At 37.0% G+C, this 25,029-nt stretch overlaps 1 protein-coding gene across 4 annotated transcripts in view; it reads left to right on the top strand.

The window, feature by feature from the left end:
- ORC3 (origin recognition complex subunit 3) overlaps window positions 1-21,349 on the top strand; it is a 59,740-nt gene extending 38,391 nt beyond the window's left edge. For 3 of the 4 annotated variants that reach the window (XM_036094800.2, XM_036094799.2, XM_036094802.2), the window contains 7 exons: window positions 10,732-10,865; window positions 13,740-13,816; window positions 14,728-14,828; window positions 18,057-18,198; window positions 19,398-19,514; window positions 20,272-20,351; window positions 20,917-21,349. In XM_036094800.2, coding sequence (XP_035950693.1) covers window positions 10,732-10,865; window positions 13,740-13,816; window positions 14,728-14,828; window positions 18,057-18,198; window positions 19,398-19,514; window positions 20,272-20,351; window positions 20,917-21,022 — 757 coding nt within the window. In that variant the 3' untranslated portion in view covers window positions 21,023-21,349. Of the gene's footprint in view, window positions 1-10,731; window positions 10,866-13,739; window positions 13,817-14,727; window positions 14,829-18,056; window positions 18,199-19,397; window positions 19,515-20,271; window positions 20,352-20,909 lie in introns of all 4 variants that reach the window. The other variant, XM_078055015.1, reaches the window with a different exon arrangement.
- Window positions 21,350-25,029: the final 3,680 nt, after the last annotated feature.

The following is a 25,029-nucleotide window of genomic DNA, read 5'->3' as shown; positions in this document are numbered from 1 at the left end:
TGGACGAGAAGTCAGGGACACTTGTCAGTTTAGGCATTCTTAGTAGGAATCATCTGAATTTAGGAAACCAGACATTCTCATCACCTATCTTCAAACAGTTCAAGTCATGAGAGAAAATAAGATTAAATGATCACTGAATGTCACTTGGGAAGAAAAACTAAGGTGCTGTAGAGACATTTCCAACTTGAATATTCTTTGTTAAGTTCCTTAAAGACAGTATTTCTCTTGAAAAATCCCTTTTATCTGGAAACTGACATTTTTAACCATAGATCAACTTGATGAAATATTTTGTGACCATACAAAGTATTTAATTCCTAATATTTGTGTGGAACCACCAAAGAACCAGCCAAAACAATCTTGAGAAAGAACACAGGCGGGGAGGCATCATGCTTCTTGATTTCAAACTATATTACAAAGCTATAGTAATCAAAAGAGTATAGTATTGACATAAAAAAAAGACACAAAGATGAATGGAACAGAGAGCCCAGAAATAAATCCACGCATATATGGACAATTAATTTATGACAGAGGAGGCAAGAATATATAATGCGGAAAGGACAGACTCTTCAATAAATGGTATTGGGAAAACTGGACTACTTTCTTACATCATTCATAAAAATCAACTCAGAATGGATTAAAGACTTGAACATAGACTTGAAACCACAAAACTAGAAGAAAATGTAAGCGAAGCTCCTTGACATTGGTCTTGGCAATGATATTTGGGCTTTGACACTAAAAGCAAAAATAAACAAGTGGGACTATATCAAACTAAAAAGCTTCTGCACAGTAAAGGAGAAACCCATCAATGAAATGAAAAGGCAGCCTATCAAATGAGAGAAAATACTGGCAAATCATACATCTGATAAGGGATTAGTATCTGAAATATATAAAGAACTCATACAACTCAGTAGAAAAAAACAATGGATTAAAAAATGGGCAGAGGATCTAATCTAAACAGACATTTTTCCAAAGATGTACAGATGGCCAGCAGGTACATGAAAAGATGCTTTAACATCACTAATCATCAGAGAAATGCAGATCAAAACCACAGTGAGATAACACCTCACACCTGTTAGGATGTAACACCTCACAGCTGTTTGGATTTCTGGTCTTCAAAAGGACAAGATATAACATGTGGTGAGGAATACTTGTGCCCTGTTGGTGGAGATGTAAATTGCAGTCATTAGAGAAAACAGTGTGGAGATTTCTCAAAAAATTAAAAATAGAACTACCATTTAACCTAGCAATTCCGCTTCTGGGTATTTAACTGAAAGAAATGAAAATGCTAACTCAAAAAGATACCAGCATTCCCATGTTTATTGCAGCATTATTCACAATACCCAAGACATGGAAACAAGCCAAGTGTCTATCAGTGGAAGAATGGATAAAGAAACACACACTCACTCACACACTGGAATGTTACTCAGCCATAAAAAGAAGTTCTGCCCTAACACTGAATTCAATACAGATTAGTGCTTGTCAGAGAACAGGTTAGTGCTTGTCAGAGGTGGGGGGTGGGCAAAATGCATGAAGGTGGTCAAAGGGTACAAACTTCCAGTTAGAGAATAAAGAAGCCCTGGGGATGTAATGTATAGTATGATGATTATAATTAATAACACTGTACTGCATACTTGAAAGTTAAGAGAGTAGATCTGAAAAGTTCTCATCACAAGAAAGAAAATGTGTAACTGTGTGGTGATGGATGTTAACTAGATTTACGGTGATCATTCCACAATATATACAAATATCAAATCATTTATGTTGTACACATTAGACTAATATGTTTATTATATCAATCTTTTAAATTTTTATTTTTTTAAGATTTCATTTATCTGAGAGAGAGAGAGAGCTCACAAGCAGGGGGGAGGAGTAGAGGGAGAGGGAGAAGGGAGAGGGAGAAGCTCCCTCAGCAGGGAGCCTGACACAGGGCTCAATGCCAGGACCCTGGGGTTATGACCTGAGCCGAAGGCAGACGCTTAACCAACTGAGCCACCCAGGTGCCCCTAATTATCTCAATTTTAAAATGTACTTACAAGGTATTTATAATGGGGGGGAATGTCATGTATTCGTGAGTAGGAAAAGACTTACAGAATTTTATATCACAGTTATTTTTAAAATGTGTGCAACAGACATTGATGTGCATGTGGGAAGCATGCAGGTATGTCTTTATAATAGGTCATAATTTGACATGAGTGCATTGGTTCCACAATGTCTTCCATAGACTTTCTTCTTTCAGTCAGCTCTTGAAGCATGAAGACCACATCCCTATACAGGATATGAGTTGGTTTTCACTCAAGCATGTATCATTATATAAGGATATATTTCACTTAAAACACCATTTGGGAACAGGAAGTGGTAAAAATGATGCTAACCCAGCAGTGAGCTAGGTGAGTACCCTGGGCTTTTTGTGGTCAGCTGTGAAACCACACGGGGAAAAATTTACCTTTCTGTTGGAGAAAATGTCTAAATAGCCATCTAGAAATTAAACACTTGACCTAGAATTTTTCAGACTTTTGAAATTCAAAAATCCTTGCTTCAGTAATAAGGTTTTAAGGGTTGATAAAAGTCATAAGAGTCCTTGACTTACAGGAACATGATGGAACAGCTGGACCAGAAGAATACTGCAATCTCATATCAGTTGCCGTGGATTGCTAGGGCAGTGATTCTTGGGTTGAGGGTAATGAGAAGTGTGCCTGTCTTCTTAGGGAATTTATTCTGCCCCTCGCCCCATGATTAAGAATTACTCACCGAGGATTATCTCATTTTCTTCCAAATAAGGAAACCAGAGGCAGAAACATTGAGTGACTTTTCTGCAGTTGACAGAGCTGGAATTTAAATCTGAATCTTCAAAGTCAAGTCCATTTTTCAGCCCTATTCCAATTATTTGAGAGGTAGTATAAAAGGTAATTTCTGTAGGTTTGTGGCCAGTAGTCCATGTTCAGAACATACCACAGATACTAAAGTGAACCAGCCACGCAAGCTTCTGTGGACTCAAAACCCCCGTCCTACCCTGACACGAGGCATCTTGGCACAGAGTGTAGACCTATAAATGAAAGGAGCCACAGTGTCTAGTCTGCTTATCCCAAGTGTAACCTTATGAGTTTGCTATAGAAACAGATTTGTAAATTGAAGTTGATTGATAGCTAAAGGAATTTACTTTAGGCTGAAAGAAATTACTGATTTCTGAGTAAGGCTTTTGAGTTAAACAGTAATATATTAGCAGGTCAGCTCAGCTTTCATTGAGTTAAAAAAAAAAATATGACCCAAGTACTAATATCAACATTTGATCACTTTAGCTTAGTTCAAAGAGACTAGAGATTTGGAATCTAAGTAAGGCATTGTTTTCTGACTTTGCAGATCAACTTTAGATGAGATTTAAAGATCTAGTCAGGAAAAATAGCAGCTCCGCAGTCTGTGCAGTGCTTCCTAAGTCGCGTAATTTAACTTTCGATGATCAGGATTTGTCCATGTAGAAGGTCCATGAGACTGTACAGGTAAAATATAATTTCTTTCTTAGAACAAGGATTGCCGGTCCTGAATTTGCGTCGCAGGAGGTCCTGCACAGTCGTCTGTACACTTGGGGTAAAATCAAACAGCTCAACTGTTGAAGCTCATTCTATAGCAAAAGGTAGTGATAGTCGTGGTTTTTACAGTACTGATTTTCAGGACTTAGTGTGCATAAGGATCAGCCGAGGTGTATTAAACATTTATACTTCGGCCCTCTCCCCAGAGATTCTGAATCTCTTGGGAACCTGGGTGGTGGGCAGAAGGCATCTGCATTGAACAAGCACTCCACCACATTTGGACAGGTAATTAGTCCGAAGGACCACACTTGGAGAAACACTGTTCTAGAAAACAAAGGGGAGTAAGAAGAGAGTACACAAAATTGAGAAAATGAAGCCATCAAAGGAAAAGAAAAGGCTTTATTGGTGGAGGAGCTGGATGGCTTGAGGGAGGTGATCTCAGATTGGTTCTAAAACTGAAACCACGTATTCCACTGCTAATAGTGAGCAGTAGTTTTTTATCTCAATAGACAAAGAAGATCTGAAATTTTATTTTAAGTTTTTTTTTTTAATCAAACATTTAGTGCCTACTATTTTCTGCTAGACAATGAACAGGTAGCTAAGAAATGTTACTTTAAAAACTCAGAAATCGCGGGGGCGCCTGGGTGGCTCAGTCGGTTAAGCGTCTGTCTTCAGCTCAGGTCATGATACCAGGGTCCTGGGATCGAGCCCCATGTCAGGCTCCTTGCTCAGCAGGGACCCTGCTTCTCCCTCTCCTCCCACTTGTACTCTCTCACTATCTCTCCTTTTCTCTCTCTCTCAAATAAATAAAATCTTTAAAAAATAAAATAAAATGAAAAAACAAAAACTCAGAAATCGCGAATCAAATTTAACTTGACAACTTTTTTCTTTTAAAAAGAAATATAAATATATAAGATATATATGATATATAAAAATTTAAAAGTAGTGCATCAATAAGATATGTATATATTTTAGTTTACTAAAGTTGTTTCTAACCATATAATTTAATTTATTCGTTTTGACATACAGAAAAGAGCATGGTTTCCGCAAAGGGCACTATAACTTCTAAGCACTGCCCTACCTGAACCAGTTTGTCAGAGAAACTACTGCGCACCAAGGCCTGAGGTCATGAAACTATCAGTGCATAGCCATTGCGTTGTTCATCCAGTCTGAAAGGTTTTTTAAATGCTTGATATGTGGAGCCACTGATCTCATTTCAAAGATGACCCTAGTTCTTACCTGCACGGAATTTTGGTCAAGTGAGAGATTAAGGTGGACAAGTAGGCACTTAGAATACAGAGTAGTAAGTGCTGTGATGGGTCAGGTCTCAGGTGCTAAGGAACTAACAGGTTGGACAGTGAACCTCCGCTGAGGAGGTCGAGCAGTTTCTCGGAGGAAGTAGCATCTAACATGAAATACCAAGGTTTAGGAGGAATTAAGCATATTTTTGGTTTTTGTTTCACTTGTTACCATATTGAATGCTTTGTTGTGTTGTCTTTGAAGAAAATAATCTCTGTGAATATGGTTTTTTTGTAAGCTTTTTTGTTTTCTTCTAGTCTTTATTGATACATTTGCAGGGTTGAGTTTTTGAATATTTTTAAAAGCTGATTAATGAAAATGTCTGTTTAAAACCTGAGAACTCATTATTTAGAGGATTTTTGCATTAGCCATGGATTGACCAGTTTCTCCTTATTGCCTGTTCTCAAGCAGACATTTATATAATCAGTACTTAAGCAGGAATTATTGGCTTTCTGCATGATGAAGCAGAACACTCCATTGCCCTGCAGAATGATTGTTTTTAATGATTGCTAAATGATTCCCTTTTCTGGCTTAGTTAAGGAAACTTTTTAATTTTTTTTTTATGACAACCCATAAAGCTTTTAACACATAAAGTATCACAAGCCTTTTTTGAATCATTTACCTGATGGTGATAAAAATCACTTAATCAGGTTGGTTAAAGATAAATAGCTCTTTTTCAGCATTCATGTGACCTATCCTAATGTGCTTTTTCCTTTCTCTTTAATCTAGTGGGGTGGCTTTCATACTTTGTAATTTTGATATTTTCTTTTCAATTTTATTCTATTTCTTTTAAAGCTAAATGCTAAATGGGATCCGCCAGAATTCAAAAGCATTGTCACACTGTCTCCAGTTCCTCTCTTAATTCTCTTTTTAACTGATTTGGTTTTTACACTCTGTTAATAAACTACTTTGGTCAAGGTCACCGGTGACCTTCATGTTCCTAAATCTGATGGTCAGTTCTACATCTTCATTTGTGTTAACCTTTTATCAGCATTAACACAGTTCATTAGTCCTTCCCTTAGTGATGTTCAGGACCCGGACTCCCGGTTTTTCTACCACCTGGGTGCATGCTCCTTCTCTCAGGCTTCCTCGGTGGTTTCTCTTCTCCCTGCCACCTTAACATTACAGTGCACCAGGGCTTAGTCGAAAGCCCACTTTTCTTCTGACTGGCAGATTGTTATTCCATGTACCTATTTAACGTCTCCGCTTGCATATCCAAAATACATCTCAAAGTTAACATGTTCGAAACTGAATGTCTGATCTTCCCTTTAAACTTAGAATCGTCCAGGGGTCTTTTTATCCTTCTCGTTATTGAAAGCCAAAAACTTGTCTAAGTCACTGTCCTGGAAAATTGCAGAATTGGTTTCCCTGGCTTCATACATGTTCCCCTACAGGTTTTTCTCAAAACCGCAGTCAGCACAATCCTTTAAAAAATATATGCCATTCCTTTGCTCAGAACTCTCCACTAACTCCCCTTTCACTCAGAGTAAAAGCCAGTCTGTACAATGACCCTACATGATCTAGCCCTGCATTGCCTCTCTCTTACTTCATTTCTTACTACTTGGTCTCTCTTTCCACTTCAGCCACTTTGGCCTCCTTGTTTCTGAACATGCAGACATACACTAAGTGTAGGACCTTTGCATGCATTGTTTCTCTGCCAGATACTTATATGGCTAACTCTCTCACCTCATTCACATGTTTGGTCAAATGTCATCTTCTCAATGAGGCTTAATAATCATTTTAAAATTGAACCCCACCTACTCCTCCCCAACCTTCCCCCCCCCGCTTAATTCTACTCAATACTTTCCTGTAATACCAATTCTTAGCATATATATAGTAATATGAGGCAGATAGATACTGTTTGTTGTCTGTGCTCTACCCCCTCACCCCCCCACGCTTGCTAGAATATAGGTTTCATGAAGACAGGGGTTTTTGTTTGACTGAGATGTACCCCAAATGCCTAGAACAGTGCTGGTATGTAGTAGGCATTTAATAAGTGTTCACTGAAAGAAAAAGAAAGAAAGAAAGAAGGAAGGAAGGAGAGAGGGAGGAGGGAGGGAGGAAGGAAGGAAGGAAGGAATGGTTTTATGACTTAATAATTGAAACCCATTTTGAAAACTCAGTTTGAAAAATGCTAGTCTGGTGGCTAGACTCAATCCTTAATTTTCTATTTGGGGTGCTACTATGTATTAACAAACTTTTGGGGATAAATTTTCATTTTTTTAGTTTTAGTTTTCAGTTTGGTTTGGTTTGGTTTGTTCAGAGTGCTTGTTGGAGTCATTCTAATAATAATCTAAATGAAAACAGTGCTTTTCTGATATTACCATTTGTGTTCTATAACTTTGAAGGCCGTCATTTACTGTTAGCAATTTGCACTTTCAGATTTTTTTCCAGGCACAAACAGGTATTAAATCATAAATCATCATATATATGATGTTCCACAATTTGGATTTTTGTGGAATTTGGTTGGTTTTTGTTGTGGTAGTTATTTGTTTTGCACCTAAATATTCTACCATGGACACTGTATTTTGAGATGCAGTACATGGATGCCAAGCCAGACTTGGTTCAGATCAATTTGGTAATTTGTCAGTTAACAGACTCTAGACAAGTGACTTGAATTTTGTTTCTCCATTTCCTCATTTCTTAACATGGGAATAATAATAGTAACTACATCATACAGTGTAGTAAAGATCAAATGCCATCAAAGCACATGTGTGTGCATATAAATGTTAGCCTTCATCACTAGTATCACTTCATTGTTTATCACAGCTACATAATATCCCCTATTTTGAAAATATAATATTTAATCAGTTACTGGTTTGATACGTATTTAGGTCCTTTCTTATTCACCGTTACAGTAGTCACCAGGGGTGAATGGTTTGGTACATTTGTATAATTATTTCCACAAAATAAATACATACAGACTTTCTGGGTCTAAAAGAACAGTATTTTTCCAAGGTATGCTTGTGCCAAAAATATATCAGTATTGGTTTCCCCATACTCTTGCTGATGCTAGATATTACCAGGCTTAAATATCTTTCTTTTCTTCTAGTATCTTATGATTGATGGACTGGTTCTTTCCCCAACCCCCATGTCATACTCGCATTTTTATTCTGTAGTAATCTCTTTTTTTCAAACTAGTTATTTCTAGTACATCCCATCTCTTCCCCATTGATTAGAAATGCTATGGGATCAAATTCCCAAATATTCCTCAAGCTCTTTATAGACTCTTATTCTCACTATTGCCTGTCCATTCCTGTAAAGTACCGTCTGATTTTAATCGCTGTATCTTACACCTTTTGGTATATTCATAGCCCTGCTACACACACTCAAGTATATACACATTGTTCCCCTTTTTAAGGAACGATTATTTTTCCAGATAAGTTTTGGAATAATTTTATTGGGTTTTAAACAAATACCCTCTGGAATTTTGTTTCAAAAAGTGTTAAAGGTATAGATTAATTTGGAATGAATTTGTATCTGTACAGTATTGAGGGTTAGAACTTAAAAATGTCCATTTATTCAGGGCTTTCATTTTTTGATGTCTTACATATTTGTTGTAAAGTATATTGCTGTGTTTTCTATAGTTTTTGTTGTCATGTTGAACATGCTCTTTTCCATTACATAGTTTAATATAAGATGGATTCCATGTACATGTAAGACATTAACACAGGCATATGTGTCTACATGTCTTACATCGACGCATCCTTCACACTCTTTAATACTTACACAGTTCTTTTAGATTTCCTAACCTTACAGTCACATCATATGTAAATAATAAATTTCATCTTCCTTTCTAATGTTTGTACCACTTCTTTTTTCTTAATTTGTTGTAGCAATTAGACTCTAGAATGATGTTAGATAATAGTGATGATAGCAGGTATATGTTAATTCTGTGTATGTATAATTTAATTGAAAAACTTTAATGACTTTATTGCGTTGATCAAATTATTAGCTCTAACTAGCCTTACTTCAAGTCTTGTTTTATATTAAACCAGAGAGTACTTGGGAAAGTGTAAGATCTTGTGCTACTCCAGAAACTACAAGAACATCATCTTTGGCTAATAATAATAAAAAGAGTAGTAACTCTCTAAATTCCTAGAAGTTTACATCTGAAGTGAAGGATCTACCCCATCCAAGCAAATGCCATGTTAAAAGTTATGACTATAAAGTTTGATTTCAAAATTACATGACAGAATGCCATTTTTTCTTGCGCCCTGAAAGTGAGTAATAGGCTGGGCTGTGCCTACCTGGAGACTCAGTTTTCTAAGCTGCCAACATGCCAGGTGTGGCTGCCTGCAGCCTGGGCCACTGGTTCTGCGGGTGCTGCCCATGTGAGTGAGTTCCGCCTCAGCTTCTGCCCCTCCCAGCAGGCCCGTGCCAGTGAGTCCTTGGACCTGGGAAGTGCTGATCTTGGCTGTTTGAGTAGGGCTAAAGGTTAGGTATAACCGATTGTTCAGATGTATCTGACTTTATGTTAACTCTCAGCAGTTTAACTCCATCTGGGCAATAGAAAGCCAGACATTTTAAATAATGTCAAATGTAATCAAGAATTAAGTGTGTTGGCTTAGTTTTCTTTGACCTATTAGTTGCCTTTCATTCCCAGATAGATTACTAATACTTTGGATAGATATTTTGTTGTGGAAGGAGGCAGAGAAGATTTTATACTTTTTCGTAAAACTAGGCAAAAGTTTACTTTTGTCCACCCCTACCTACCAGTTTCCATATTTACTGGCTGTTTGACATTTTTTTTAATTTTTAGGTTTGGGTTTAAATTTTAGTTGAAGTAACCAGCTTAATTTCTCAGTAGTCTTAGTCTACCTAGCTTTATAGCTTTTAGCTAACTTAGTAATAATTAGCATTTTCCCCAGATTTTTTATTATGAAAAATGTCAAACCTAAGATGGTTATCTTGCAGAATGGCCCACATTCTGGATTTGTGTGAGTGTTCCTTCATGACTAATATAAGAACTTAAAATCATCATAGTCTTCATTACGTAGGTCCATTTGCTGAGAATAATTTTTATACTTGTGTCATGGCACTTAGTAATTACTAATACTGACCTGATTCCATTTCATTCTGTTACTGAATATGATCTTAGTGGAGAGATCCTGTAAGTAATGGTTCTGAGAACAGGATCCTAATTTTAGAAGATCTGTGTTCTTTCCATTTCTAACAAAGATCTCCTCTGTGGCCTTGAATGAGTTATACAGCCATTCCACCTGTGCTATGTAAAACATGGAGAATTGCTTACCTCTTTTAAAGTTTAGTGGGTTTACTGACTGATGTTTATAAAGCCCCATAGAAGATGTAAAATATAGCTAAAATGGTAATAATTAGAGAAATGATTGTGATTTTTTTTTTTTTTGATGCTTTCAAACAAGCTTTTGTTTAGCCTATGTGTTATATCCTCAGCAGACATTCTGTCTCATATTTAGATCTGAAGGAAAGGGACACTAACCTTAAACGCCTACTGGGTTTTAAGCGCTGTGCTAGAGTCTTCAAATGCATCTTCTCATTTAATTTTTAAGCCTCCGTCTAACCTGTGAGATATGTGAATTCTTATTTCCATTTTATAGACAAGGAAACCAAGGGTCAGAGGGGTTTAGTAGCTTGCTCTGTATTACAAACATAGTGTACGTGCTGCCGTCAGGCTGTGAGCACAGAGCTCGTATGTTTTGGAGCTCTATACATTTTCTGAGTTGAGCTTCATCCATGAGAACTTTTCTAAATACTTTTGAAATGTCACATATGTTGAAGAAGATCTCTTCCCCCAAATTTGGTAGCTACTAGTGAAGAATTTATACCATCTTCATCGGACCAGAAACATTTAATATGCAGAGAGTGTTTTTTTAAGTATATTAATTTTCCAGTTACAGTATATCTTCTGTCATTGATTCTGTTCTAGGATGTTGGCAAAGGATGAACTGATGACCATTCTTCAGAAATGTTTCCAGGTTTTTAAGTCCTCTTCTGAAAAGCAGCTTGAGAGCACAGCAAAGAGAATAGAGGAGTTTCTGGCCCAGTTACAGAGTCTTGATGGTAAGAATATAATATCTTGCCAATTCTACTGGCTATGACAGTTATTTAAATAAAATAACATTGAAAATCCCACTTTCTGATGTTTCAGAGATGAAGAGATAAAGTAGTTCATGGTCAGTCAGCATACCAACCCTCAGAATATAGTATCTTGACCATCACAAATAAGACAAATGGTTCTCTTCCAGATTTGGTTTAAACAGTGAAAATCCTCAAATGGGCAAGAAAAAAAATTCTTCTCCCAGATGGACAGTTTAGAGGACTTATCTTTAAAAACAAAAAGGCAACAAAAAGAAATGAAAAGGTTGGAGAGAGTAGCAGGGCATCATAATGAAGGACTCCTTTTACATGTTTTTTCTTAAGTATTTCATCAAGTTCCTTATAGATTTCAAAAACACTGCATAAATCATTTGTAAGCCTGAAAAATTAATAGCTGTGAACCACTTTCACAGCAATGAGGCTCATTGGTATGCTGATTACCAAAATATGCATGAGGTTGGCTGTAATCGGATTTATAAAAGCTGGAATGAACTGAGGCAGCCTGGCATTCCCCAGTGTTGGAGTCTTAACACTTTCCTTGATTTTCGCCTGACTGCCATGCCATCATTTCTGTTTGCTGAGTGCGGGGGTAGCCTGATTGTGTATAGGTAGCCATGTTCTGTTTTCTAATGCACTATGGATTGATGCTGATCATTCACTTTTCATGGGCTCTTCTCTTGCTCTTGTTCTAGCACTAAAGTATGGCATTCTTTTGGGAAAACAAAACAAGTGTGCACCCTTTATTTCCCCCTATTTAGGGAAATTGTAGTTTGGGAGGTTGGGGGAAAGAGGCAGCTTGGTATGTAAGCACATAGACGGGACATGGCCTGGTGAAAATATTTCCCTTGGAATGTCTGTATCAATCCTTTCTATGTTTGGCGAGTGTTCATCTTGAAAATCCTTTACATTAAAGGCAAATGCTTTTGCTGAAATCCCTCCATATCTCTCCACAGCTGCAATGCTAGGTACCTGATGAGTGCTTAGTGGAAGATGAAGAGACAGTTGGCTTGCCTGGAGTGACATGAGTTAGCCAGAATGAGTTAGTACCGTAGTAAGAGGGTTTGCTTCAGGTTATTTGTAGGCATTGCTCTTTTGCACTACAGCTTGAGCTGAACCATTTTTTAAGTCATAAAATTTTAAAGAACTAGAAATCAGTATCATAGAAATCATGTAGTTCATTTACAAACAGAAACTAAAGCCCAAGAAGAGAATGTAACTTGCTCTAGATCCCACAGGTAGCTAGTGCTAGCACTCAGGCTAGAGCCCACCTCCCAAGCCAGCTCATTGTTGATTTTTCTCTCATTCATAATTTAAAGGCCTCTTTAAAAAAAAAAAAAGAAAAAGATTTTATTTATTTATTTGACAGAGAGAGACACAGCGAGAGAGGGAACATAAGCAGGGGGAGTGGGGGAGGGAGAAGCAGGCTTCCTGTGGAGCAGGGAGCCCGATGCAGGACTCGATCTCAGGACCCTGGGACCATGACGTGAGCCGAAGGCAGACACTTAAGGACTGAGCCACTCAGTTGCCCCGATAATTTAAATGCCTCTTAACTGTGGTCACTGAGACAGTGAGGGGACACCCTTAAGGACATAAATTAGGTAAAAGACTTATATAAGTAAATTAGGTAAATTTCAGTCTTTTACAAAATTGGACTCAGATTTTTGTAAAATAAAACCTCAGATATTATAATAAATTAACAAGCTGGTGAAACAAATTCTGTGATGTGCTAAATAATAAAGGAATGCAGCTTTTAGAAATGGGAAGGTTGGAGATTAAGATCATTAACATTCGAAAGGTAAAGAACTTTAAAGTTGGGACAAAACCAGTGTCTTGAAGAAATATCTGTATTTCTCTATTCTCAAAATGACACACAGTTAATAATAAAGTGAAATTAAACCCCCACATTGGACAAGTACAAATATTTGACTATATGCTATTTCTGGTTCCTTAACGCTTAACTACATTTTACAATCTGGGTTTAAAATTACATTTGGAGGGTTGATTAGGTCAGAGTGTCATATATCAGATTTATTTTTAAGGCTCTGCTATGTGTTAATAAAATGGGACAAAGAATTTACTAGATAATTTAATCTTAAGTTATATCTTTCTTGAACCAAAAATTATCCATAGTGAAGAAATTTATTGAGAACGATGCAGATTCTACAGCTGCATCCTCTTGTCTTAGACTTAGTCCAAATAAGCCATGTCAATATGAGGTTCCTAAAACCTGCCTTTCCTAGGAAAGGGTAGCCTCATGCTCTCTAGAAGCACAACTACACCTTTTTACCAGATATGGTTTTCTGTTCCCTTTGCTAAAGAACTATGGTGTACTTTGTTTTAGTAGATTATTTCAAACCTTTTACACACTACCTTTTTCATACTCAACCAGCCTTGTGTCAAAAATAGTGAATTGGAAGGTTGAGGCCAGGTTTGCCAGGGTGTAGGTTTGTGTTGTTTACCAGTCTTGGCATACTCAAAGGAATACAGTTTAAATTTGTTTTTAAAATGCTATTTATAACAGCACAAAGATTTGTAGCTTTTTGCTCTTGGCTTGTGGGGTTTTATATGTTTGTATTTTGTTTTGCTTGCATTGTGGTCATGTTTTTAAAATCCAGTAGCTGGTTTTTTGAAGCCATCTCTGCAGCATAATTTATGTAGTATTTATTGACCTTCAGCTTCTGGGAGAAATCATTTATTTGATGGAACCTTGATCCCTTGCCACATTGAAAAAAAAATAGATGAAACTTTACTTCCCTTGGCATAGTAGAAATACTTCTTCTCTTTGACTTGAATGGATTTACCTTAGTTGCTGTATATTGTTTTTTTATTAAAAATTAGAAGCCAAAGAAGAAGAAGATACTTCTGGGTCACAGTCAAAGGGGCTTCAGAAGACAGACCTCTATCATCTTCAGAAGGTAACTTTTCCTTCCAACTGCATCCTGCCACTCCTTTTTTTCAGTGCGTGCTCTAGATTAGCTCTGCCTAAATGTTTTTGTTTTTATTTTTAAACCACCATCAGGAACAAAGCAGATTTTGTAACTCACTTATAAATTGAACATCCTGTTTATCTGATCCATTGCCATCCTCATTCTGTCTTTATGAAGTCTGTACTAGCTAATAGGTAGAAACTGTTCCTTTGGCTAAAAGGAACAGAGAGAAAAAGAGAATAAACTACTAGTAAGGAAAAACTGGGGACACTGTTGCAAAAAGGAACCTGATTATTTATCTGATGTATTTGTTTTTGTTTGATCAAACAGAGAAATCCAAAAGAGCCTAACCCATTAATTTTAGATACTTTTCTTGATTTTTTTAATGCATATTCAGTATAGAGAGCAGAAACTAAGCCCACAGTACATCCAACATAATCTTTTTCAGATAATTCTAACTTTAGGATCTTGGTTGTCAAAGTAAAGATCCTTCTTTGTATCATGATACCAAGTTATGATAAATGTAGAGTAAACTTTCAAAGCAAGGCAGAACACATTGAATTTATTCTGTTTAGATGGCCAAAGGCTAAGGTGTTTTTTTTTTTTTTTTTCTTTTAAGTCTTTTTCTTAACTGAAGTAATGGGTTACGGATTGTGGGCACTCTACCATGATAGCAATAAAGTGAGGTGTCCTTTTTCTCTTTCCCTGAAAATCCACTTGATATATATTTGAAGCAAGATACTCTATAGAGATTCTTTCTAGACCTTAAAAGTAAAAAATAAACAACCCATTTTGATCTGGTTCTTACTCTACACATTCTGTGTAGGGACCCAGCACTCCCCTGTGAAGAGTTTTCTGTTGCAGAATCACCAGAAAAAAATATGTTCTTTCATCCATAGTCCTTATTGGAAATGAAGGAATTAAGAAGAACAAGTAAGAAGCAGACCAGGTTTGAAGTACTGAGAGAAAAAGTTGTCAACTTCATGGACAGTCTGGTGAGGTGAGTCTGTTGCTCTTAAAAAGCTACAAATCAGGCTGTTTTCTCAACAACACTGGGGTGACAGCTGTCCATAGCCAGTCCAGGGCACTTTCTCCTAGCTTGGGCTTTATGCTTTTCAGGTCCCTCCATCCAGCTTAGAATTGTAATTTTGATTCATTTTTCATCCTTATTCAGATGTCTGATCAAATGACTAGCTCAGTCCTTTACTGCCGGTTCAAGAACACAGATTTAAATTTGATCTAGTTCATTAGGCTGGAGTGGGGGGTGGGATGGGGGTGAAAACAGAAAGTGAGTGTTTTTTCCCGTTTCTAAGAGTGTTTGCGTTGCACTTTATCCTTGCTTTGTCTTTGCTGGGAGTATGCTGGATCTGGGCCAAGCCCAGAAGACAGAGCAGGCTAGCCGTGATGCCCTCTTTTATCCAGAGTAGAGGACTTCTAATTCTAAAGAATACCAGTGTAACTTCTTATCAGCACTAAATTCATGTTGAGAAACGTACTCATAGTAATTTAGAAGTCCATTAGCTCTGCCTGTATTTTAAGATGATTCCTTTTTGGGAAACCCAAGTCATTCTAATTCACGGATTTCCCAAAAGCCAGTTTTATGTAGGTGTATGAAATAACCCACCTAAAAGCTGCCTTTCAGGCAGTTGGGACATGCTATAGGGGAAAAAAAAAAGAGAGAAATGTGAAAAATAAAATGATTTAATAATTAAAAAATAGGAAAAAACTTAGATATCATTGCTTCTTGTTTTTTTTAACAGTTCAAACAGCAGGCTAGGCACTGAATATAATCAAGTACTGAAAAGAACAGCTCAGTCACTGAAGACAGTAGTTTGCTGATAAATTACCTATCCTCTTAAAAGTGAAAAGTTCCATTTTCCAGGACAGTGTGGGAACAGGGTCATTGTTCCTAGTCACTGGGGAGAAATTACTAATGTCATGAAGGAAGTCCAGATGATCAACCAAGTGTGACAAAAGGAAGGTTAAAGTGAGAAATGTGTCATGTTACAAGTGATGCAATGCAATACTGAACTGACCTGACCTACTGGCCAGAATTGACCTTTTAGAACTCATACAGTTAACCTTGCCCTACTGGGCTTTCCTGTTCTGGTAGTTTCTTGCCCCAAGTATCTGACTCCTTTCTTTTACCAAATTGTGACCATTGCTATTGCTGAAAAAAATTATAGTGTATTTTAGCATAACTTATAGGCCAAATGTCAGGTTCCTTTCTGAATTCCCACAAATCCCAAGTTACAGGCTCTGAAATCAAACAACCATTCCTAATTGTGTTTTACCTCTCTGAGAAGTTACTGAAATAAAGGTATGACTGAATTGTGCTGTGTTGTGAAATCACAATGTTCTCCATACCAGGATTTACTGTCTTTATCAAGATTGACTATCCCAGGCAGGAAGAGATTAGGATTGTAGCATGTTAGAGCTAAAAGAGACCTAAGGAGTCATGTGGCCGCTAAAACCCAGAGTGAAGCTAGGACTCATGGAAAGTCACACAGTCCTGGTCTGCTGACGACCAGCAGAAGTCCCTCTCCATCTCTCCATACTTTGTCCAAGGGGGCCACATCACAGATGTTTGAACAGAGCTTGGAGTCCTGGAGAAAAGATGTTTGTTAAAGATAAACATAAGCAATAGACTCCAAGAGACAGGGTTCCCAGTTTACCATGAGCAGCACTTGATGAAACTCCTGAGAATGGAGAATAAAAGTGCTACTTTCTACATTACTATTTTAGCCCTTGTTGATACTAAGTGGTCCCTACCCACTCCCTCAAAACCACTTCTCTTTTGTTTGTGAACTCTGATCTGAATCCAAAATGAGCACCATGCAGTGCTCTAGTGCTGGGCTCATTTCTTCTTATCTCCACATTTGCAGTTGGACAAAAATTCTCATGTATGATGTTTTGTCAACCAATGTAGCAGCCCAGTGTGAACAAAATACAGGCAAATATTTTATTTTGCCTCTGATGAAGGTTCTTCGAGGATATCCAAAAAGGCCTTTTGCCTCGGTAATTATCTGAATTTCTAAACATTAAATATAAAGATGTTAAAAAGGGAGAAGAGTACAAATGTGAGGTAATTTTTCTGAAATTGACTGTGTCTGCTTACCTTGACTGCCAGTCCTTATTACATAGCAGGACTTCAACAGGGTCTTTTAATGACAGTCATTATAATGACTGGAGACAAACAACCTGAGGTTGGTAGGAAGAGTTTATGGTCAAATTACAAATGGGTAGCTAGCTGGCTAGGGTGGCAGTTGATGTTACAAAACCCATGCCAGAGGCTACAGCTAAATTAACATACTCTTGAGTAAGAGGTTAGCAGTACTTAAGGTATGGAATGCTGATCCTTAGGGCCGGGTCAGAACCGAATGCTTTGCGAATGGTTTTACTCTGCTTAACTCTGGGGAAGGAGCAGGGGCCAGGAGTTCTCTTGAGATGCGGAGATGTACAGGGTTAATACCCTCTCCACTGCCTCTCTTCCTCAAAGCCACTGTGAACTTTCTCATGCTTTTTTCCTAAGTTCAGATTTCATTAAAATTAGGTTGTCATCTCACTCATAAATAGGAGAAAAAAACCCAAGTTATAGTGGTTTGTCTAACTGAAATTTTAATGATGAACAATTTGCTTGTTTTCCAATATTCTGAAGCTAAAACTTAGCCTTTTCTGCCTTCTTAAAGTAAAATGTTAATTCTAACATACAAAAACCTTCCAGGTATCATTTCTATGAAACGTATCAATTAAAACATTTTCTGTGATCCAAAAAGAATTTCCTAAATTCTTAATCCCAGGTCTGAGGCCTGTGTTTAAACACACTGTTAAGAGTTAAATGTCTGCTGTGGTAAGGAATGTGGCTATCTCAGTTTTCTAAATAATTATTTTAAGAAAGTATTCATTAATATTGTAAGAAATTCTGCCTTTAAGGTTTTGAGCAGAAATGTAACATAGGTACATTTATTTGTTCCTAAAGGTTTAAATCAGAACTGAAATACAGTTTCTTAAACTCAAGTGAATATGAAAATTTTAAAAATTATATGTTAGAGGTAAAATTCTCAGTGAACCTGTACTATTCTATTTGGCTTTGGTTTCATTTGTTTTGGTTATTGATTCTGCTTTTTGAGTTAATTGCTCTACCTTCCACAGAGGATTGACAAAAATGTTATACTGAAAATAAACCTGTGCTTATCTAAAAGTGAATACCTCGCTTTGGCTGTTTCAGAGAATATCTTCTGCCTCCAGAGACACAGCCTCTGCACGAGGTGGTGTACTTCAGTGCCGCCCACACCCTGCGTGAACACCTAAACGCTGCTCCAAGAATCGCCCTCCACACTGCACTCAACAATCCTTATTATTATCTCAAGGTAAAAAGCAGATTCCTTACTCTGAAAGTTTAGTTCAGACCCCAGGCTTTATTTGCCACAAAAATTCTGTAAATTTGCAGTCCTAACTAGTGGGGAGTTGGTAGTGCAGGATTATACCTCTTTCAGGTTTTTTAAAAAAATTCTTTAGACTCCATAAAATCTATGAAGAATGTTCCAGTGTCCCGGTTTCCTGTTCCAAAATGGCACTCAAGCTAGCATGCTAAGTATTACAAGAGAATACTGAGTAGGAAGATATAAATCAATGGTTTTCAATGATGGTGGTAGTGGAGAGCTTGAATAATTTCATATTTAAAGCACAAAATATTTTTATTGTATAAACCACAAATTTAAATTTTTCTCTTTAATGAGTAGGTCACAGAAGAGATCTGGTATGATTTTAGGAGTCTTTGGGAGGATATGTTACAATCTCCGTGCGTATGTATGTGTGAGACACTTTCTCAGTAAGAACCATGGATTTCGAATAAATTAAAAAAACACTGATTGTTGGGGCACCTGGGTGGCTCAGTCGGTGAAGCTTCAACTCTTGGTTTCCTCTCAGGTCGTGATGTCAGGGTCGTGAGATTGAGCCCTGTGCTGGGCTCCACGCTCAGTGCAGAGTCTCCTTGAGGATTCCTCTCCAACGCCCACCTCCCCCAAATAAATAAATCTTTAAAACAAACAAACAAACCTGATTGTTTTCATAGGGGTTAGTTAGGATCTGCAGCGATTGACAACATAGTCTTTTCTTTGAGAGCTAACGTACAGCCCTGGTAGTGAGGTGTTGGTATTAACAGAGTGTAATTATTGCTATAATTATAAATGTTGGAAGTGGCATTTTACTAAAAATTCCCAAGGAGGTCTATAAACTTTTATGGAAACAGAAATGCATTAGGGTCTCAGACATTAATAATGTATGATTAAAGTGAAAAAATTAGTAATTGGATTAATATGAAAAATATGCTTTTCTTCTGATCCTGAGTATTCTTCTAATGACTAGAAGCTAAGGGGATTATGATGAACACCTAATCCTAAACAAGAACTAGGTAACTGTTGGGGAGTAAATGTAGCTCACTAAATAAAGGAAACCAAAAAGACTCCATTTACTGGCTTACTAAATTTAGTTTGGGGGTTCATTAATATCTGCTTTTGTTCCTCATCATTTCTAAAAAGTAGTCATCTTAGTTTACTATTGTTTTTAGAATGAAGCACTGAAAAGTGAAGAAGGCTGCATTCCAAATGTCGCCCCAGACATCTGCATAGCATATAAACTGCACCTAGAGTGCAGCAGGCTCATCAACCTTGTGGACTGGTCAGAGGTAGGTCATGGGGAACAGAGTAAGCTGTTCATTTGTCAACCATCTATGACAGTTCTAGGGTTTTTATACTTTTGGGACTTTAGAACTCATCTTTCATTTTTTTTTTTAATGCCCTGTTCTTTTGTTTGGAAAGCATAAATCACCTCATACTGTAAAATCCCCTCCAGAAAAGCAGCTAACTGCTCCACAGTATCTATCACTCCAAGTCCCCTGCACTCTTAATTCCACACACCTCAACCAAGCCAATTCTGCATTCATGCCAGGTCAAAATAAGTATGTGATCTAACCCCACAGTTAACAGTAAGCAAAAGCTAAACAGTTTAGGTTGGTTCTGTTTTTCCACAAAATAAAGGTGTATTATTAACTAGCATTTCCTTTATCACAAAAAAGAAAAAAAAAATCAGAATAACTATACAACAGATTTAGCAATCAGGAAGTAAAGGAATACTTCATAAGACAATGTAAGAGTGTAGTTATTAAGATAAATAATTTCTTTTCCATCCTCAGAAGAGTATTATAAAGTTAACTCTGTTGAAGGCCTTATTTAACAGATGTCACCATTTAAAAATATGCATAATTGACACCGTCTAAGAAGAAAAGTTTTGAGAATCTGAAATTTGGTGTAATATTTAAAAAATATGCCAGCTATCAGCAGCAGCAGTGCTTGACCTGCCTTCATACAAGAGTCAGCAAGTGCAATAAAAAATATTTGGCAGTGGTAGAGATTTTTATTTTCTTCTGTCTTGTCTCTCAAAAGGCTTTTGCAACAGTTGTGACAGCTGCTGAAAAAATGGATGCAAATTCTGTAGCCTCAGAAGAAAGGAATGAAATTATCCAGTATCCTTTTAACAAACCAGTTTTGTAATGTCTGAGTATACATAGAGTATTAAGTTTATAGTTTCTCTAGACCTACAATAGAGATTTATAAAGATGTTTTCCAAACAACCTTATTACTTGCTAATATTAACCATACCATCCCAGAATAACTTGTTTCTAAGTATTGATTCTGCATTTAATCTAAAATGAGACCAAATTAAAATATTTGGTCTACAGCTTCCATCAAGGTCATACTCCAGAATTCAGCAAAAATGTCCAAAAACTGTCATTTTTGCAATTCTCTATTTTTCTATGGTGATTATGTACTTTTAGAATTTGAAGGGGAAGCAATTTTCATAGTGTATGAAAAATCAGAATTAGGTAAGTGTTAGGTACTTTACCATTCATGTCTTAATGAAGGTGGATTCTAATTACATTTGATGTTTTCCAGTAAGGGTTATGGTTTAATTTAGCATATGTATTTGAACTATACTTTAGTTTCACAAGTGATGTTTTAACATTGAGATTTTAACTTCTTTTTGTCAAAAAATGTAAAGTGGTAAATTTCCTTAGCCATAGCCTCTAGTGCTCGGTTTATTAGAGCTGTTTCTGAACTAGAACTTTTAGGATTTATAAAACCCACCAAACAGAAGACTGACCATGTGGCAAGGCTAACGTGGGGAGGCTGCTAGAAAGCCAGTGAATGAAGCCAGAAGTACCACATAAAGCTTAAGAGAAAAAGGAGACCAGTCATATTTACATACCACCAGAAGACTGTTGGCAAGAAATGTGTAATCCCTGTGTGCTGTCTGATCAGAAAGTAGACTGTTAACCCGAAACAGGAATATATCAAAACACCTTTGGAGTACTTTAGAACCCAACAAATGACATGCTTACATTGTAACTAAAACTTCTCCCACATTATCACTGTAATTTTCATCATCATTACGAAATTATAAATTGTTCTTGAGCACACATAGTTTATAATGGTAATAAATTCCTTTATCCAGGAGTATAAATTTGTTACAGTTGATTTAATATCACTCATTCCTGCTCCCCCAGTTTCTTGGACTGGCATTCCTTACTTTAGTAAATTGTGTAGTAAGATAAATATCCTACAGGTTGTTTCTCCTAGTGACTATATAGGTTCTAAAACCGCCTCTGCTGCCCCATTTTTTTTACTCTAAAAACTTAAAAAATCCCAAGCTCTTTGGCTTTATGCTTAAAGGCAGTAAATATTCTACTTTAGGATGACCCATCATGGAGTTGTAGAGCCTTTAAGACCTTTACAGATCACATCTCAATCTTGTAAAATCCAAATGAGGAAAAAGCCCAAATGAAATGACATCTGGATGGATCTCTTCCATGACAAGAACTCATCAAGACAATGAAACAAAGATACCCCCAAGTTCATTATTTAATATTCTACTCTCATGAGAATTCTGGGACATATCTTTAAGAGTATTCACTAACTTACCAAAATTACCATGCAAATATGACCACAAGGAAAACATCCAAATTCAGTAAAAACTATCTTGGGTCACAAACATTAGTGCTATGTAATTGTAGGCCTTTTGTGTGTGCTTTGAGGACAAATTTAATGTATAACTAATTATTTTAAAATTTATTATAAAGAAATTTGATAGCTTAAACCTCAATTCTGGAGTGTGAAGGACGTATCATATAGTATAGAGTATCTTTGTCTTCTGACAACATGATGGGCTGAGATGACATTAATGGGTAACTGCTGCCTTCCCCTCTTCCTGTTCCAAAAACATAAAATATCCCCAAAACAAATTGTCAGAATGTTGCCGGGCTCAAAAAGAAAGGGAAATCCCTAGGTACCAGAAATAAAGAACTGCATGCCAGAGCAGAAAGCATCTAGCCCTGCAGAGCTTTGAGAAAGACAATTACCAGAATAGCATTACTCTTAGCTAAATGTCTTCTCATCTTCATCTAAAAGATGCCAGGATTTCTTACTGAGCAGTAAGTACATATAAATATGTGCACAAAGAGCTGTCAACTTTGAAATTAAGTAATTTATGATATGCAAACACAAACATCACCACCATATGGGAAGAAACTGGACAAATAGAGGCTTTTGACACCTTGGAATCCATGTGTTAAAGGCAGAGCCTCTGCCTCCATAGAGAGGTGAGTGTAATCTTATGTCTCTTGGATGTGATCACCAAACTGAGTATGAACAGAGGAGGCAAGGAGCCCAAGGTCAAACTCTTGGGCATATGTATGTTTTAACAGTTGGAAAAATGACTGGGCAGCAGGGAAAAGGGAAAAAAGACAGTTACATAGAAGAACCAGATAGACCAAGAAGGAGCAGCCAATAAATGAGGAAAATCAGGCAGGCGTGGTATCTTGCAAGCCAACTGAAGAGTGTTTCAAGGTCAAATGTTGATTAGATTTAGCAACGTGGAAATCATTTGTGGTTAACAGTAGTGGAGAAAGGTCTGTTAGGGAACATGTATGACCTAACAAATGTCCAAACTTATCACTAGTCCTGGGAAAGCCATACATTGTGTAATGTAAATGAAGACAACATTATCTTGTACTGTTGCACAAACGGTTTAAATAAAAACATTAGAGCTAAGTTTGTTATTACAGGGAGTTCAAACTGATATAAAAGGTTAAATTAATGACATCACAAACATTCAGTTAGATAACAGGTCTAGCTGTTTTGATTGAATCCTGCTTTAGGGAGAAAAAAAGCTGCAATTGCAATGACATTTGGGGAACAAATGGGAAAATCTAAATATGGACTGGATATTAAATTAGGTATTTTAAGTGGAATAATGGTATCAATATAGGAAAACCAACCTTATTCTTAGGAGATGAATCATGTTTATGTTTTTTGAAAGTTAAAAATACATACGTATGAAACAAATGGCAAAACAGTTTTTCACTTTAAGTGGATCACTGGACTGTTCTTTTAGCTTTTCTATGAATTTTTTTTCCTAATAAAAGAAGATGGTTAAAAGAGGCAAGGGAGGACGATTAGAAAATTCTTGACTTTTACTATAAAGGTTACAGAGCAGAAAAATAGAGTAGTAACTAGAAGAGGGATCACAGGATCAAGAGTTTGTTTTTTTTTTAAGACAGACTTTAGAGCAAACGAGCACAGGGTGGGGCAGAGGGAGAGAGAAACTCTATTAGACTCCTCGCTGAGCTCAGAGCCTGACTCGGGGCTTGATCTCAAGACCCCAAGATCATGACCTGAGCTGAAGAAACGAAGACACTTAACCAACTGTACCCCCAGGGACCCCTCAAGAGATTTTTTAATGGCATGTTTACTGTGCTTTGGGGAATGATCTAGTAGAAAATGGGTGCAGTATAGAGAAACGCTGTCTTTGAAAGAGACAGGGGCTCCTTACCTAGGGCAAGTGTAGGAGCAGAGAATTGCAGAACCATGTCTAGGAATAGACAAGGGACAGGCTATTAGGTGCTTTAGCAGAATATTTGCTTATTAACACCAGTTACTGTATAATTTTGAAGTAAGGGATTAAAGAAAACCCAAATAAGACAAAGACAATTACTTCCAACCTTGGCTGCTTGGATCACCTAAACAGATTCCAACAGTCCTCCCCTCCCCACAACCTTCTAAAGCAGTCTAAGGGGCTGGAACCTGGGAATCTTTCCTAAAAGCTCTCCAGTTGATATTGCTGATGCAATTAATGTCTCATTTGTTTACCGTTTTCTTTAGAGAGGTTTTTGCCATAGGCCAAAGATAACTTTGATATTCTAAATCTCCAATATCTATTCTTCTCAGATTGCCTATGCCTATTTTTGCTCAAAAATACAAAGAATTATACCTGGTGATATAATCAGGGATTTACCGAACACTATAGCAACCTAAGTATAGCACCATACCGGTATTGCCTTTTACTAAAAGAATGACTGTTAGCACATGTAATTCTGTAACTAGCTATTTGTTAAAAAGCAATTTCAGGGATCTCTGGGAATTCAGAATCCCTAGGTAGCTAATATGATCTTTCTTATCAAGATCAACTATGGTTGGTTTTTGGACTAGAGTATTCAACTACTGGGTCCATCTAATTACAACTAAATCCAAGAAGTTGCCTGTATTTTTTATTTTCTGGCATTACCTCACACAATTACTGAAAATTGGTAAGTAGCTGTAAGTAAGCAAGCTAGGACTTTTTGGTAAGGTAATAAGCAGAAATTTGGCTTTGGAGGAAATTTTATTCTTGATCCAACTTGAATCTAGAATTAAAACAACTGTATTACTTGTGGCTCCATTGAGATTGCCAGTACTGATTTTCCTTTTAGTATATCTTGCCCTCCAAGTTTAAAAACCAGCTCTTTTATAAATTTCAATCTATGTGGAAACTCACACATGCTTACTTAAGAGTGTTGATCATTTGCCCTTACTGGGGTTTAAGAAGGGATAAAATGTATTTCTATTCACTTTACTCCCACTCCTCCATATTCCAACTTACGGCCTGCATTCTCCTACAAATCCCAATATACCAGTGGTTCTTAGCTGGGGACTGTTTCCTTCCTCAGCCCTCGACATTGGCAATATATCTGGAAGTACATTTTTGGTTGTCATAGGTTGGGGGGTGCTACTGGCATCTAGTGGTAGAGGCCAGAGATGCTGCTAAACATCCTATAATGCACAGTAGGACTCCCACAACAGTGATCTGGCCCAAACTGTCAGTAGTGC

This window comes from Halichoerus grypus, chromosome 9 (genome assembly GCF_964656455.1).
Source record: "Halichoerus grypus chromosome 9, mHalGry1.hap1.1, whole genome shotgun sequence".
Classification (NCBI taxonomy): Eukaryota; Metazoa; Chordata; class Mammalia; order Carnivora; family Phocidae; genus Halichoerus; species Halichoerus grypus.
Note: the sequence above shows the minus strand (reverse complement) of the source record. Positions and strands in the feature narration are given on the sequence as shown.